The 14,754-nt window shown below is 49.4% G+C and overlaps 1 protein-coding gene across 17 annotated transcripts in view; it reads right to left on the bottom strand.

The window, feature by feature from the left end:
* Nucleotides 1-234: 234 nt before the first annotated feature.
* The window catches only part of Srrm2 (serine/arginine repetitive matrix 2), a 20,294-nt gene continuing 5,774 nt past the window's right edge, over nucleotides 235-14,754 (bottom strand). For 3 of the 17 annotated variants that reach the window (XM_023711371.1, XM_023711382.1, XM_023711372.1), the window contains 12 exons: nucleotides 14,477-14,554; nucleotides 14,020-14,082; nucleotides 13,884-13,916; nucleotides 13,547-13,597; nucleotides 13,291-13,383; nucleotides 12,481-12,673; nucleotides 3,366-9,997; nucleotides 2,348-2,635; nucleotides 1,838-1,867; nucleotides 1,130-1,243; nucleotides 895-1,005; nucleotides 235-764 (listed from right to left, as the gene is read on the bottom strand). In XM_023711371.1, the coding sequence (XP_023567139.1) occupies nucleotides 755-764; nucleotides 895-1,005; nucleotides 1,130-1,243; nucleotides 1,838-1,867; nucleotides 2,348-2,635; nucleotides 3,366-9,997; nucleotides 12,481-12,673; nucleotides 13,291-13,383; nucleotides 13,547-13,597; nucleotides 13,884-13,916; nucleotides 14,020-14,082; nucleotides 14,477-14,554 (7,696 nt within the window). In that variant the 3' untranslated portion in view covers nucleotides 235-754. Of the gene's footprint in view, nucleotides 765-894; nucleotides 1,006-1,129; nucleotides 2,041-2,347; nucleotides 3,132-3,365; nucleotides 9,998-12,480; nucleotides 12,674-12,955; nucleotides 13,206-13,290; nucleotides 13,384-13,546; nucleotides 13,598-13,883; nucleotides 13,917-14,019; nucleotides 14,083-14,476; nucleotides 14,555-14,754 lie in introns of those variants that run through there. The other 14 variants (XM_023711374.1, XM_023711373.1, XM_023711375.1 and 11 more) reach the window with 14 other exon arrangements.

The raw sequence follows: 14,754 nt of genomic DNA, 5'->3' as shown, positions 1-14,754 counted from the left end.
GTACCTGAACCACCCTAAAGGCCAAGCTGATTCCTCCTGGAGAGGACTAAACGAACCCATGGGCCAGCCTGGTGCTACAGGGAACAGAAGACTCCCTTTTTTCAAAGCACACTCCACCCTGAGAGTATGTTCCACAGGGAACCGCATCCCTGAGGCCCCCAAGAGATTCCACAGACTTGGGGGAGGGTGAAAGGTGGCGCCACACACTTAAAATAAAAGTCTACAGACCAATCCTGCATTTCTCATTTTTATTTGACAGAAAAAGTTGCTCTTGCTGTACAGATTTAAAAAACCAAAATGCCTTTTAAGAAACGTGAAGAAAAGTTGGGGGAGGGGGCCACAACTTCATGGGGGCAGTTAGGGACCCACTAAATAAATCAAAACTGCCCCTTCCAAGAACACCTCTCACAAACTTCCCAAGTACCAAACCATCACCCTTATGATCTAAGGGGACCCACAACTCCCAAGACCTTTCTGCTTTCAGGTTGAGGTGTCCTGAACTGCATCCTCCCCCTCCCAACTCCTATCCACATTCCCTCCCACCCCAAAACCCCCAAACACATGAACCAGGAAAAACTCACAGAGATTAACATTTCACAGGAACAAAGAAAAAAGGAAGGAGAGTCCTCCCTCCCAAGATGCTGCCGGGATTTGGCAGGGCTGACAAAAGATCCCTCCCACGGCTCTGTTGGGGAAGAGGGTGGCCCTCCCTGTGGCTCCAGAGCATGGGCCACTGTAGAATTACACGAAATATTTACGGAGACCTGCAACAAAGCAAACTAAAGATCAGTATGCATGTAAGGGCTCCTCCTCCCAGTCCTCAGCTTCCCACCATAGTCTTCCCACACCAAAACATGCCAGCTGTTAAGAGGTGGCCTCTCAAGGGTGATGTACCTGGATGAGCGGCGTCGAACAGGCCGAGGACTAGGTGTCTCTCTTCTGTGCTTGTGGCCTGGAGAGTGGCTGTCCCCACGTTGGCCCCTTCGGGAAACCCGTTCACTGTTGCTGCAACACAGAACTACCATCAGATCACATGGCAGGAGACACCATTCCTGCTCAAACTTTCTTTGTACAAGTCACATGGTAAAGCCAAACAAGATCTGCTATTAGCACTTGTTTTGAGCCCTACCTCTGCTGGTCCCGAGGTGAAGGCTGGGGTGAGGGACGCCTATGCTCCACAGGTGAGTAGCTCAGAGACCTGGAGTCTCGTAGGGAGTCTATTGGTTTCCGGGGACTGCGAGACCTAGAGAGCAGAGAAGGACACCATAGCACCACACCCTTCCAAATCCACCAGTTAACACTCAGGACCACCCACCCAGGTCCTGACCACCAAACCTCACACCACGCAGGGCCAGCCTCAGACCCACCTTTGTCCGCACTCACCCATCCGCCCGCAAAACATCCACTGTGTGCCCCCAGTGGGCAGGGCCCAGGGTACAGCGGGGGATGCAAAGATAAAGACAGTCCCTGCCCTTGGAGGAGCTCAGTCTGGTAGTGAAGAAGGCCAACATGGGAGGAACACAGGGCCCCATGTGTGGGAAACAGCCCCGCAGGAATGGATGTGCATTGGGCTGGAGACCCAGGGGTAGGGGAAGAGGGGACAACGCAGGGAAGGGGCAGGGCAGTCTTCTCGGAGGTGCTGTTTTTGAGTGGAGTCTTGCAGAACGAGGAGTTCACCAGGCGGACAAGGAAATTCCAGGCAGAAGGAACAGCATGTCCAAAGGCATGGGGCTCTCCTTAGACTGCAAGGCGCTGGGTGTGGCTGGAGCACAGGGCATGTGTGGGGGCGGGCAGGAGGAGCACAGGGTGGGCAAGGCCAGCTGGTGAAGAGCCTCACACGCCATTCCCGCAGAGGTGGGGCTTTATCCTGAAGGCCACAGGGCGTCCCGGAAGGATTTGTGGAGTGGAGGGAAGTAACCAGATGTGCGTTTTAGAAAGATCCCTCTGGCTACGTGTGGAAGAGAATGGCGTGGAGGCAGGGAGACAGGGAGGAGGCTGTGGACAGAGTCGGGAGAAGATGACGGTGGCCAGACCAGAGCCCTGCAGCAGCAATGGGGAAACTTAAAGAGCTAGAATCCCTGGGACCAGGCTGCACAGGGGAAAGGGAGGGAAGGGAGGAAGAAACCTAGGACTTCCCAATTCCAGCTTCAAGACCCATTGGATGATGCAGCCTTTTACCAAAAGAGGGCACCATGGAGTGGTGGGGAGTGCTGAGTGCCCAACTCCTCCCCAAAAGATCAGACACCAAACTCTAAAAGCAGCACCCCAGCAGGGACCTCACCTAGGGTCCCTGCTCTGGAGAAGTCACCCCCACCTCCCCTTCCACCCCAGGCAAGGCAGCACTCACCTCCGCTCCCCGGGGGCTGGCTTCTTGGGGCTTGCAGGTTTGGGTAAGGCCTGAGGGCCAGGCTTAGCAGGGGAGGGGGAGGAAGAAGAAGAAGAGGAAGAGGAGGAGGAAGATGAGGAGGAAGAAGAAGAAGAGGAAGAGGAGGAAGAAGATGAGGAGGAAGAGGAAGAGGAAGAGGAGGAGCTGGAACTGGAGCTGCTAGAGCGCCTCTTCCGCTTGGCAGGGGCTGGCTCCTGGGGACGTCCCTCTCGCACAGCCTCCTTTGGGGCCGGGGTAGGGCTGGGGACCCTGTGGGAGAAAAGCAGTGTCACAAGGAAACAAGCCCCCCAGCCCCAACCCTACCTTCCTTGGCCTGGAGGAATGGCAGTGGGGGAGGGGTGCCTGACAAAGGCCTGGGAGTTCTTGGAGCCCTGGAAGGCGAGTCAGTGAGCATTTCTCTGGAGAGCAGTGGCCTGAGGCAACCAGACCTCTGCTAAAACAAGCAACAGGCTGGGTCCCGAAGCACAAGGGATCAAGGTTAAACCTCAAGAATGTCCCTGAAGAGGAATAAGGCCTCTGGGCTCAGATGTGGAAGTTGAAGCTGGGTGGTCTCCTTCCTTGGAGAGCCGCAGCTTGGGGAGGCCCCAGTGACTGGAGGTTGGCTGGGGAGGGGCCGTCCTGCCTGGAGGCAGGGAGAGGGATGGGATGACCTCTGAAGATCCTTCCAGCCCAGGGAGTTCCTCTTGAGGTCTAACTGCCATCCCTCCTGCTGTAAAATTAAGTCCATTTCCTCTAGTTCTGTCCTCTGTAGAGACGGAAAACTTGTCATTATCCTCTGGAGAATTAATCTTTGGAGACTTTCACCTGTCCCATCCCTTCCCCCCATAGTCCCCACCCCAGCATTCTCTTCTACCCCAGCTTGAGGGGCAAGGTCCCCCATCACTTCAAAGAGCCAAGAACCTGTGATATAGTTTCTCCCTCCCCACTCCCTTAATCCAATACCTCCCCCAAAAGACTCCTCAAATTCAAATCGCCTCACCTTTTCTGTGCCACCTCAGGTTGAGCAGGAAGGCTAGAGCCCTCAGAGTCGCTAGAACTGGAGCCCGAGGAGGACGAGGAGGACGAAGAGGAGGAGGAGGAGGAGGAGCTGCTAGATGAGGAGGAGGAGGAGGAACTCCGCCGTTCCTTTGCTGGCTGCAGGGTGGCCAATGCAGAAGGCTGCTGGGCCCCAGTAGAGGCAGGTGGCTCCCCATCCTCAGGGTGGGACACCCCAGGAGCAGAGCCAGAGAGCATGCCATTGTGATCACCAGCAGAGGATGAGGTCTTCATCATAGTCCCAGAGGAAAGGGACTGAGACCCTGCTCCAGGGGTAGACTGGGCCACTGAAGCACGGGGCTGGTCTGAAAAAGCAGATGGCACTGGAGACCTAGGTCGATCCTGTGCTGAGGGAACAGCCTGTGAAGAACCCTGAATGGTTCTCGAGGGAGGGGAAGGGGCCCGCTCAGAGGTCATCCTAGACTGGGTCGGGGCAGATGGTGGTGTTCTGGACCTGGCTCGGTCAAGAAGTGGAGGTGAAGCTCTACCACTAACACGTTCATAAGCAGAGAGGGGTACCCTGGGGCTAGTGAGGTTTGCACCAGACAATGCTGGAGCCACCCTAGCACTGGTGAGACTTGTAGGAGTCAAGGCTGCAGGTGTTCTGGAACTGGCAATATTCACAGAAGCCGCAGCATGTGCAGATCGAGGACCCACCAGGTTTGCAGAGGCTGGAGCCTGAGGCGTTCTGGAGCTAGCAGGGTAATTTGCAGCATTTGAAGATGTGCCAGAGCCCGAGAGACTCAAAGCTGCCAAGGCAGCTGGGGTTCTGGCTCCTGCTAGGTTCACAGCTGGGGCTGCAGGTGTTCGAGGATCAGCAAGGTTCACAGCTGAAGGTGCCACTGCGGTTCTGGGGCTGGCTAAGTTCATGGCTGCTGCCGCAGCTGGTGCCCTTGAGTCAGCCAGGTTCACTGCTGCTGGTATGGCAGGTGTTCTGGCACTGGCTAGGTTCATGGCAGCTGCAGAGGCTGCAGGAATCCGGCTAGCAAGGTTGGCAGCTGGTGCTGTTCTGAGACTCATGAGAGGTACTGGAGCTGGAACCTGGGACATTCTTGCAGCAAGGCCAGCAGCAGACATGGATGGAGGGGGCCGAGCAGTTCCAAGACTGATGGCAGTCAGGGCAAGTGCAATTCTAGACTGAGCATGATTTTCTGGCACAGATGTTCTTGGATGATCAGGTATTCGAGGACCTGGACCATCCATCATGGAGCCACTGGCCTGCTGTAGGACAGACATGGGTGCTCTAGCACTGCCAAGGGGTTCAAGCATTCCAGGTGACCTACATCGGTCAAGAGGAGTTGGTGACATGCTAGGACGACTGAAGCAGCTCATTCTTGAACTATTGATTGCTACTGGAGGTGTCCGAGAACCAGAATGATTCCTTGTTGCTGGAGGAGTAGCAGATCGTGAACGATCAGAACTACTGCCAGATGCAGAACGCCTGCGGATGGCTGGAGGAGACCTTGTTAAGGACCGTTTGCCCCGAGTTGCTCGTGGACTACGGGACCTAGAACGGCGGCGTATAACAAGTGGTGAGCGACTTCGAGAACGCTTCCGTGGCAAAAGTGGTGTTCGAGATCTAGAGCGGCGCCGAATAGCTGGAGGTGTTCGGGACCTTGAGCGGCGGCGTGTCACTGGAGAAGTCCGAGATCGGGACCTTCTTCGAGTAACAGGAGACGTTCGAGATCGAGATCTCCTGCGAGTGACTGGAGATGTTCGAGATCGAGATCTCCTGCGAGTGATAGGTGAGGTTCTGCTTCGAGATCGCCTCCTGGTTACTGGTGGAGTCCTAGATCTGGACCTCCGGCGAGTCACCGGTGATGTTCTAGAGCGGGACCTTCGGCGTGTTGGTGTTCTAGATCTTGAACGGCGACGGGTTACTGGTGGTGTTCTGGACCTGGATCGCCTTCTCACTGGGGATGCTCTTGACCGAGATCTTCGTCGAGTCACTGATGTTCTGGACCTTGACCGTCTACGACTCACGGGTGAGGTTCGAGACCTGGATCTACGCCGACTAATCAGGGGTGTTCTGGACCTGGACCGTCGGTGAGTAGCTGGAGAGGCTCGAGATCTAGAGCGTTTCCATGGAGCTGGTGAGGTTCGTGACCTAGAACGCTTACGACTGGTTGGTGGCGTCCGAGACCGACCTCTTCGGCGACGAGAGGAAGTTCGAGAACTTTCCTGGCGAACAGGTGACCTTGAGTGGTAGCCAGAACCTCCCCTCCGCCTACGAGTGACCCGAGACCTGGACCGGCTCCGCTGCCTTCTCCGAGAGGTTGACTGAGAAGAACCAGACCTATCTCGACGTCGAGTTGTCCTAGTTTTCTCTCTACGTGAACGGGAACGGGACCGCTGTAGACCACGGGGTTTTGGTGAAGGAGAACGGCCTCTCCTTGAAGCTGGCTTAGTACGTGGAGACGAAGCTGAGCGTCTTCGACGTGACCTTGACTTTTCAGCTGGCTCTGGAGAAGACACTGAGGGGCTTCTTCGGCGTCTTGGGGGAGTTCTAGAGCGAGTTTCAGGTGATGAGGAGGCAGAGCGGCTCCTACGGGAAAGCCTTGCTTTTCTAGGTAGCTCAGGAGAAGATCGAGAGCTACGTCGTCGAGGTGGTGTGCAAGACTTGGTCTTTGGCTCTAATGAGGACCTGGAGCCTCTTCGAGCAGTTCTGGATTTGGGTGGGTGTTCTGGAGAGGACTCAGAACTACTGCTTCCTTCAGTAGGGTCTCGACCTTTACTTGATGAGCCTGATCTGCTACGTTTGGGAAGGGCCCGAGGGGCAGGTACTTTGGGTTCAGGAGAAGAATCAGAACCACTCTGGGCCCTGGACCCTGCTCTTGGTTTCTCTTTAACTTCAGGGGATGAGGCAGACCTACTGCGACGAGGAGAAAGCATGGACTTGCTGGCAACCTCTGGAGAGGATCCAGAATGACTCCTCTGCCTAAGTGGGCTTCTTGTCTTGGCCTTAGAATCTGGAGAAGAGTCTGATTCACTTCTTTCCTGAGGGGATGCACTGGGTTTCCCCTCAAGTTCTTGGGAAGACCCAGATCGACTTCTCTGCCCAAGGGGAGTCCTTGATTCAGTTTTTGGTTCAACTGATGATTCTGACCCACTTCTCTCTCTCTGAGGGGTGAGACATTTATTATTGAGCTCTGGCGATGATGGAGAATGACTTCTTGGTCTAGGAGTCTGAGGTAACACTTTTGGTTCCGGGGAAGAATCACACTCACTTTGTCCCCTTGATGGAGTTCTAGGTATCCCTTTCATTGGAGGAGAGGATCCAGACTGGCTGTGCCTAGAGGGAGTCCCAGACCCATCTCTAAGTCCTGGAGAAGACCCAGAGCGGCTTCTCCTTGATGGAGTTCTGGGTAAACCATCTTTCAATTCAGGAGAAGACGCGGAACTACTTCTCTCTCTTGATGGTGTTCTTGGTACAGCATCAAGTACAGGTGATGAGATGCTCTGATTTGAAGACAGTCCTGCTTTTTCTACTGTTTCTGGGGACAACTCAGAACTGCTGTGCCTGGATGATCTTGATTGTTCTTTCATATCTACAGATGGGTCTGCCTCCAGCTGGTTAAGGAACGGCCCAGTCAAATCTTCTTTAACTTCAGGAGAAAATACAGTATTCATTTCTGTAGCAGAGCCTGAGTTTCTAAATTCTAAAGGTGATCCAAAGCTGTTCTCCTCAGGAGACAGTTCTTTATGTTCTGGAGAAAACTGTGGTCCTCCCCAACATGAGGCCACTGTAGGAACTTCTGCTTCCAAAGGTGGCTGTAATTGACACTGGTCAAGAGCCAATGACATAGTTGACCTTTCTTCTATTTCAGGAGATGATTCAAAGTTACTTATAGCCACTTCTTTAAACTCTGGAGATATAAGTGGTAGGACTTGGTTTGAAGGTTGTTCAGTCTTTTCTACCACCTCCGTTAATTTCTCATTTGATTCAGGTATAGGGCAGTTTTGGTCTTTTGTATCTGAAGGCGATGCAGCAGCACTTCTTTCCCTTAAAGAGATCTTAGATGAGTCTTTGGCTGGTGAAGATTCAGGCCTATCTTGCACAGGAGGGCTAAATTTGTCTCTCAGTCTGGGAGATGATGTAGTAACAGTATCTTCATGAAGGGGTAAGCTTGTTTTCTCTTTCGATTCAAGAGAAGGTTCTAATCTGCCTTGTGCCAGAAGAGATTTGGAGTCCAATGCAAGATATGGGGACCTGTTCTGCTCAGGAGACATTCCTGATGTCAACATAGGACTTGCTGATAACTCGCCTCTATCTTGTTTTGGTGGAGATTTAGATGCCTGCTCAGTGGTTGGAGATGAGGACCTGGACCAGCCACCCTTAGGTGGTGTTTGAGATTTGCTCTGCAGAGATGGAGATTCCACAGGACCCTGTGTCACTGCTGTAGCTGAAGTATCAGATCTTGGATCTGGCGAAACTTCAGGTTGTCCTCTCTGTTGCAGATATAAGTCAAAATAGCTCTCTCCAACTCCAACTGGTGTGCTAGATGTTACTCCTGGACATGGGGAGAACAATTCAGAGCAACTCTGTTGTGCTGCAGATTCTTTTGACTTCTCCAGGGAACATGGTGACTTGGCTTCAGAAAGACTCTGCCCTGGTGGAGTCTGGGGTTTTCCTTTGGGGTATGGTGATGTAGATCCTGACTGAATTACTCTTAGTGGAGTCCCAAGTTGCACTTTGACATCTGGTGAGGAAGATCTAGAATGGATGTGTTCTGGCAACAATCCAGAATCCACTTTGGAGCAAGGAGACACTGATCTACTTTGCCTTGGAGGTGTCTGAGATGTCACCCTACTAGGACTTGGAGAAGAGGAGCCAGAATGACTTTGTTGTGGTGATAGTACTGCCTTTACTGTGGGCTGAGGAGATGACGACTTTGATGCACTCTGTCGTGGAGGTGTGTGAGACTTCACTTGTGGAGAGGACCCAGAGCAGCTATGTCTAGAAGGAGTCCTAGATTTAATCTCAGGGTCAGGTGATGATTCAGACTGGCTCTGTCTTTGTGGCGTTGCAGATTGTTCATTGGTCTGGGGACTTGTTACAGACCCTTGTTTTGGTGGTGTTTCAGATTTCACCATAGTGTGAGGTGAACTGGAACGACTTTGTCTTGATGGTGTTTTAGATTTCTGTTTAGGTGGTGGTGAAGAACCAGAGCGACTTCTCCTTGGTGTTCTTGACTCAGCTTTAGGTTGGGATGATCCAGAGCGACTGCGCCTAGGCGGTGTCTGTGATTTTTGTTTAGGACGCGGAGAAGACCCTGAAAGGCTTCGCCTCAAAGATAAGCGAGATTTTGCTTTGGATCGTGGTGAAGAGAGAGATCTGCTCCGCCTTGAGATGTGTGATTTTTTCATTTCTGGGCTTGAGTTGGACCTGCTCCTCCTCTGAGATGCTCTGGATTTGTTCTTGCGGTCTGATGATGAGCCAGACCTGCCTCTTCTTTGTGGGGTTCTAGAGTGAGATCTTCCACGTCTAACTAGACTTCTACTCCGAGATCTTCCTCGTCTTGCTGGTGTTCTAGACCGAGATCTCCCTCGCCTAGCTGGAGTCCTAGAGCGTGAGCGTCCACTTCGTCTGGCTGGTGTTCTAGAACGTGAGCGTCCACGTCTGGCTGGTGTTCTAGAGCGTGAGCGTCCACGTCTGGTTGGAGTTCTAGAGCGGGACCTACCACTTCTCCTGGCTGGAGATCTACTACGGGATCTCCGTCTTACTGGTGACCGGGTCCTAGATCTGCGCCTAGCAGGTGTTCTAGACCGAGACCTGGCCCTCCGAGCAGGTGTTCTAGACCGAGACCTGCGCCTGGCAGGTGTTCTAGACCGAGACCTGCGCCTTGTAGGCGTTCTAGAACGAGATCTACCCCGCCGAACTGGGGTTCTAGAACGAGATCTGCCCCTAGTGGCTGGAGATCTAGAATGTGACCTGCCTCGCCTTGCTGACCTAGATCTGCCTCTTCTCTGGGTATTTCTGCTCCTGGACCAGCCTGGTCGTTGAGGAGACCTAGAGCGACCACGCCTCTGGGGACTTCTAGATCTTCCCCACCTCTGTGCAGATCGAGATCTACGCCACTGAGGGGACACAGACCGAGAATGACCTCTCTTAGTAGGGGTTCGAGACCGAGACCGCCCTCTCTTAGTAGCAGGACTACGAGATCTCCCCATTCTACGAGAAGGGGTATGAGAATGTGATTTATCTCGCTTTGCTCGGACATGTGAGCGATTCTTGGATGTGGGAGAAGAAGAAATCTCTCTACGGGTGCTAGGAACTGGTGCAAGTTTAGGACTTTCAGGAGAAGAACTTGCATGCCGAGAAGCTTTGGTAGGTTGAGGGGATGGTGGGCAGCTCTCTGAAGATGATTGGGGAGGTTTTTCTGGAGACTTAGGTGGTGAATGGCCCCGAGTTGGAGAGGCCTCAGATGGGGGGTTCATTGGCTCCTGACTTAGGGAGGTTTTCACAAGAGGTTGTGGGGAGCCGCCATGCTGCTCAATAGGGAGCAGAGTGGGAGCTGGTAGTTCTGGGCCTGTGCTGCTCCTTTCCGGAGAGGGACTAGGTCGAACTGCAGTTTTCTAAGAGTAGGAAGAGAGAGTAGGAACAGGAAGTATGTAAATGAATACCATTAACTTTATCACCTATAAAATCTCAACACCCTATCCAAGGAATCTTTTCTTCTATTTACTTCATAACACCAACTAATCTTTTGCCTCACTAGTCATAAGAAAATATCAACATATAAAGCATAATGGTGAAAACACAGGAAGATAAAATCTGTGACCTTAAAATCTTATGACCTCGTTAGACATGGTGACACACAATCCATAATCCCAGCACTCTAGGAGCCTGAGGCAAAAACACAGTTCCAACCCTTGCCAGTTCTGGTAGTGCATGCCTATAATCCCAGCACTTGCTTAGGCAGAAGGACTGCCACAAGTTCAAGGCCAGCCTGAGCCATATACTGAAATCAAAGCCAGCCTGAACTACATAAAATAAAAAAATAGAAAAAAATTCCAGCCCTAGTTTAGGTTAACATAGTGACTTAGCAAAACTGTCTCAAAAGATAAGTGTACTACCATTAACAAAAACAACTGCAGGGGACCAGGGAGGTGGCTCAGTAGAATAAGCGCTTGCCTGGCAAGCACAAGGGCCTGAGTTCAACTCCTGGTTCTGCAAAAAAAAAAAAAAAAAAAACCTGCAGAGTACTTTAATAACAAAGGAAAAAAAAAAGTAACAGTGGAAAAAAATGTTTTTTTGGGTGGTGAGGGTACTGGGAACTAAACTCAGCTTCAGAAATACTAATACTATTAACCCCCAAAATGGTACTGTAAAGGGAAGTGAAGAACAGCTCCCTAAAATGGGTGGCAGCTGACCTCACCTTCAGAGAACTATATTGAAAAAAAGAAAAAAATTAAACTTGTCTTTTTTCTTAAAAAAAAAAAAAAAAAAAAAGGCCAGCCAAATAGCTCAGCTGATTAAAGCGCCTACAAGCAGGCACAGGAGCAGCGGTTTGATCCTCAAGCTTGCGGTTTGATCCTCAAGCTTGCCGAGCCAGTCCCTCCCCCAGGGCACACTGAGATAGTAACTGAGACTGGGCGTGGTGGAACATGCCCGTAATCCCAGCTCCTGGGAGGCTGTGAACAGGCGGATCATTAGCAGTCCAATCTCGTAGTGAAACCCTGAAAACCCCGTAGACCCTTCCCTAAAATACAAAAGAAAAAAAAGAAAACCAGTACACGCAAACTTTTTTTTTTTTTTTTTTTTTTTGAGTCAAGGTCTCACTGTGTAATCCAGGCTGGTCTTAAACTATGTTGCCCAGGCTGGTCTCAATCTCATGGTGATGCCTCTTGCCAAGTGCTGAGATTATAGATGTAAGCCACTATATCCAGCAATCCAAAGTTTTGTGTGAAAAATTAGAAAGTTTACCAGGAACTCAGTACGTATTTCAGTGGTAGAATACTTCCCTAACATATATGGGGGCGTTTAACCAGAAATCAAACTCAGGACTCCTGGCAGACACTGCACCACTGAGCTATATATCCCCAGCCCTTCCTTGATATGCACTGACCCAACGTAGGTCAGTCCACAAGTAAAAAACTGACCGGGATGCCTAAAGTTCAGGGAAAAATGATACTGAAACTATAGAAGCCTTAATTATAACTCATATGTAGGGGCTGGGGCTACAGCTCTGTGGCACAGCACAACTGTCTGGCAAGTGTGAGGTCAGGAATTCAACTCCTAATACCAAAAAAATAAGTAATTCAAATGCAACAGAAAGCAGATAAAATGTGAGGTGTACAGGCCTTTGATTTGGAAAATTAACTATGGATAAAATGGCAGTTAGGCCAGATCAATTAGAAGTTACACCACAGAAGCTGAAACAACACAATCAGAATTTAGAATTAAAACAGCAGACACAAAACAGGAATTACTGAAAAGAACACTCCATAGTGTCTTCAAATCAACCCAGTGGGCTGAAAAAAATTTAATGCATCATAACTAGCATGTAATGAAACAGTAAACACAGCTTATTTTTCAGTTCTTAGTATCTAGTGAAATTTGATTAAGTCTTTACAATTCACTCACAACTACACAAAATATTTTCAAATATAGTGAGAACTTCCTAAGAAGGAGAAACACAAGAACTAAACAGACTTTTTTTGTATATACAATCTCCCTATGTATTCCAGATTGGCCTTATAAACTGTGTAGAGGCCAGGCTGGACTCAAACTTGCAACAATCCTCCTGCCCCAGCCTCCTGAGTGCTAAAATTACAGGCACATGCCACCATCCTCAACCTAATTTCACTACTCTTGAGTAAGCCATTATCTAGTTAGGCTTGCAATACTATAAACTTTGGAAAGTTTAAGCAGGAGGCTCATAAGTTCAAGCCCAGCCTGGGAAACTTTACAGGATTCCACCTCAAAAATGAAAGTCAAATAGGTGGAACTATAGGTCAGTAGATAGCTCCTGGGTTAAATCCCCAGTAAGAGGGGTAAAAGTGTTTCCCTTCATTTCAAATCTGTTCCAAAATTTGGCAAAAACTCAGGAACATACCTCCTTCTTTTCTTTGTCTTCATAAGGGCTGCTTGGCTGCTTTGTAAAGAGTTCTGGACTGTTAGGCCTTTGTGTATTTGTGGTGCCTAATTCACTGGAAGGTGGATCTCCCGCCCCTTGGCATGCTGAACCAGGGGAAGGACTTTGTCCAGTCAAGACAGTTACATGGGCTTTAGCTGCAGCACTTCTAGACCTGTGGGAGTTAATGGACGGTGGAGGAAAACAGGGATATCAACTCAAGGGAGAACAGAAAACCCCCTCCCCCAACTCCAACCATCTTTTAACTGTACTACCCTCTTCCAAACGACCTTCTTAGTTACACGACTCAATTCAAGAAATGAAAATTCAATTTTGTTCTTTGTCTTCCTAGCACAATCCCCCAAAATGTTCTCCCTCTTACCCTTTATTCACCTCCCCCAAACATCCCCAAGCCCGCCACCAGGCCCATTCCCTACCTGCTTCATTCACAACTCACCTCTCAGCCCACCTCCTTCAGGAAGCCTTCCCCGATTAAGGAAGCCAGGGTAAGGATTCCTTCCTCCCCCAGACACCATGAACAGACACACCCACCCCCTATTCTGGCAGTCCATATACAGCATAACAAAACAAAACAAAAATAAAAAAAAAAAGAGAAGGGGAAATGTATATGTCTGTCCATCCTGTTGCTTTAGCCTGTCAGCTCCTAGAGGGCAGGGACCGTGTCTTCCGAATGGTCTGTGCAGCGCCTAGCACACCGTGGGCGCTCAATAAATATTAAGTTGATTAACCCACCATTCCCTCACCCTCCCTTCCTCCTGGACTACCCCTTACCGACTTCGAGAAGTATCAGAGGAAGAAGCAGAGTCAGCAGAGGTTGAACGGTGGGCACGCCGGCTCTTGGGAGCTGGTGTTGTGCTGCGAGACCTGAAGAAGACCACCACACAGCTCAAGACAATATCATATTTACAGTGGATTCTTTTTACCCATTTCTCAACCCTTTACCATTCAGAAACATGGCAAATTCTATTCTCTCCCCCAAGAGAAGGTTCATGTAACTACTAAGCAAATTGCCTTCAAATTTACTCACCGTTTCCGCTTCTTGTCTTTAGATTTGCGTTTGCTCTTTGGAGTGGGAGACCTGGGAAATAAGGGAAGTTGTTAAATAGGAAATAAAAAAATAAGGAAGTCAAACTAAGCATGAGATAAAAAAAAGAGTAAGATGGAAAGATCTGAGAGGACAATACCAGAAAAGATCAAAAAAATCAAAAGAAAAGAACTGTAAAGTAGCTTTACTCAAGAAAAGACAACCTCCTCCTGATCAAATAAAGAACATTCAAAGGGAAAAAAACAAAAACCAAGATATTCAAGCAATAGTTCCCCACTTCCATATCCTAATACTCCTCTATTAGCCAAAGAGCTCTTACCTGTGCTTCCGTTTCTTTGACTCAGATTCTGACCTGTTGAGGGGAAAAAAAAAAAATTAAAAAAACCAAATACATACTCATATATAGGCCTCAACTCAATAAGTCTCCAATTATTCCAAGTACTTCTACTGTATACCTGTGCTTCTTCTTCTTTGAGCTCTTCTTTCTTTCCCGTCGAGGAGAGCTGCTCTCTGACCTGCTAAAAATGGGTTCAAAAGCAAGGTCATTCTGCTTGGCTTCTTTCCTGGTCCTCCGTTTACAACTCACCCTGAGAAACAGTTCTGAAACACTTTCACAGGCCCAATAACATCAATAGCTCAGCCAAAGGCTTATTTTTTTTTACTCTGTAAGATAGCAACTCCTTAAAACCAACCTAAACATAAAAATAAAATTTCAAAAATCCGTAACGCTGCTGGCTAGTTCTTATTTGACACAGGTACAGATTCAACGCTTGCTAAGAACCTTCTCCCAGCTAAGACCTTAAATGCTAACTCCTTCCTTACTTTTCTGACAGTATGACCTGCTTCATTAAAGCAGAACCAATTTCTACAAAATGTACCACAAGATTGCTCCTTTGTACATTAGGAACTTACCGTCCTCTATCTTTCTTCTTTTTCTTCTTCTTTTGCTTTGGGGTTGGTGAGCGAGAACTGCTGGACTCCCGGACAAGGCTAGAAAAAGATAAAAAAGGTGGTTGTTCAGACAAATTCTTCAGCTATTTCAACCTCATAACAAGATATCAAGAACTTGGAAGTAGTCTACAAAAAAAGCAGAGGAGGGCCAGAGAGATAGCTCAGTAGAATAAGTGCTTGCCTGGCAAGTGCAAGGCCTTGAGTTCAAATGCCAGTACCACAAAAAAAAAAAAAAAAAA

This window comes from Octodon degus, unplaced genomic scaffold (genome assembly GCF_000260255.1).
Source record: "Octodon degus isolate 3935 unplaced genomic scaffold, OctDeg1.0 scaffold00021, whole genome shotgun sequence".
In the NCBI taxonomy this organism is placed as follows: Eukaryota; Metazoa; Chordata; class Mammalia; order Rodentia; family Octodontidae; genus Octodon; species Octodon degus.
The sequence above is the reverse complement of the archived record's forward strand: the minus strand, read 5'-3'. Positions and strand labels throughout refer to the sequence as shown.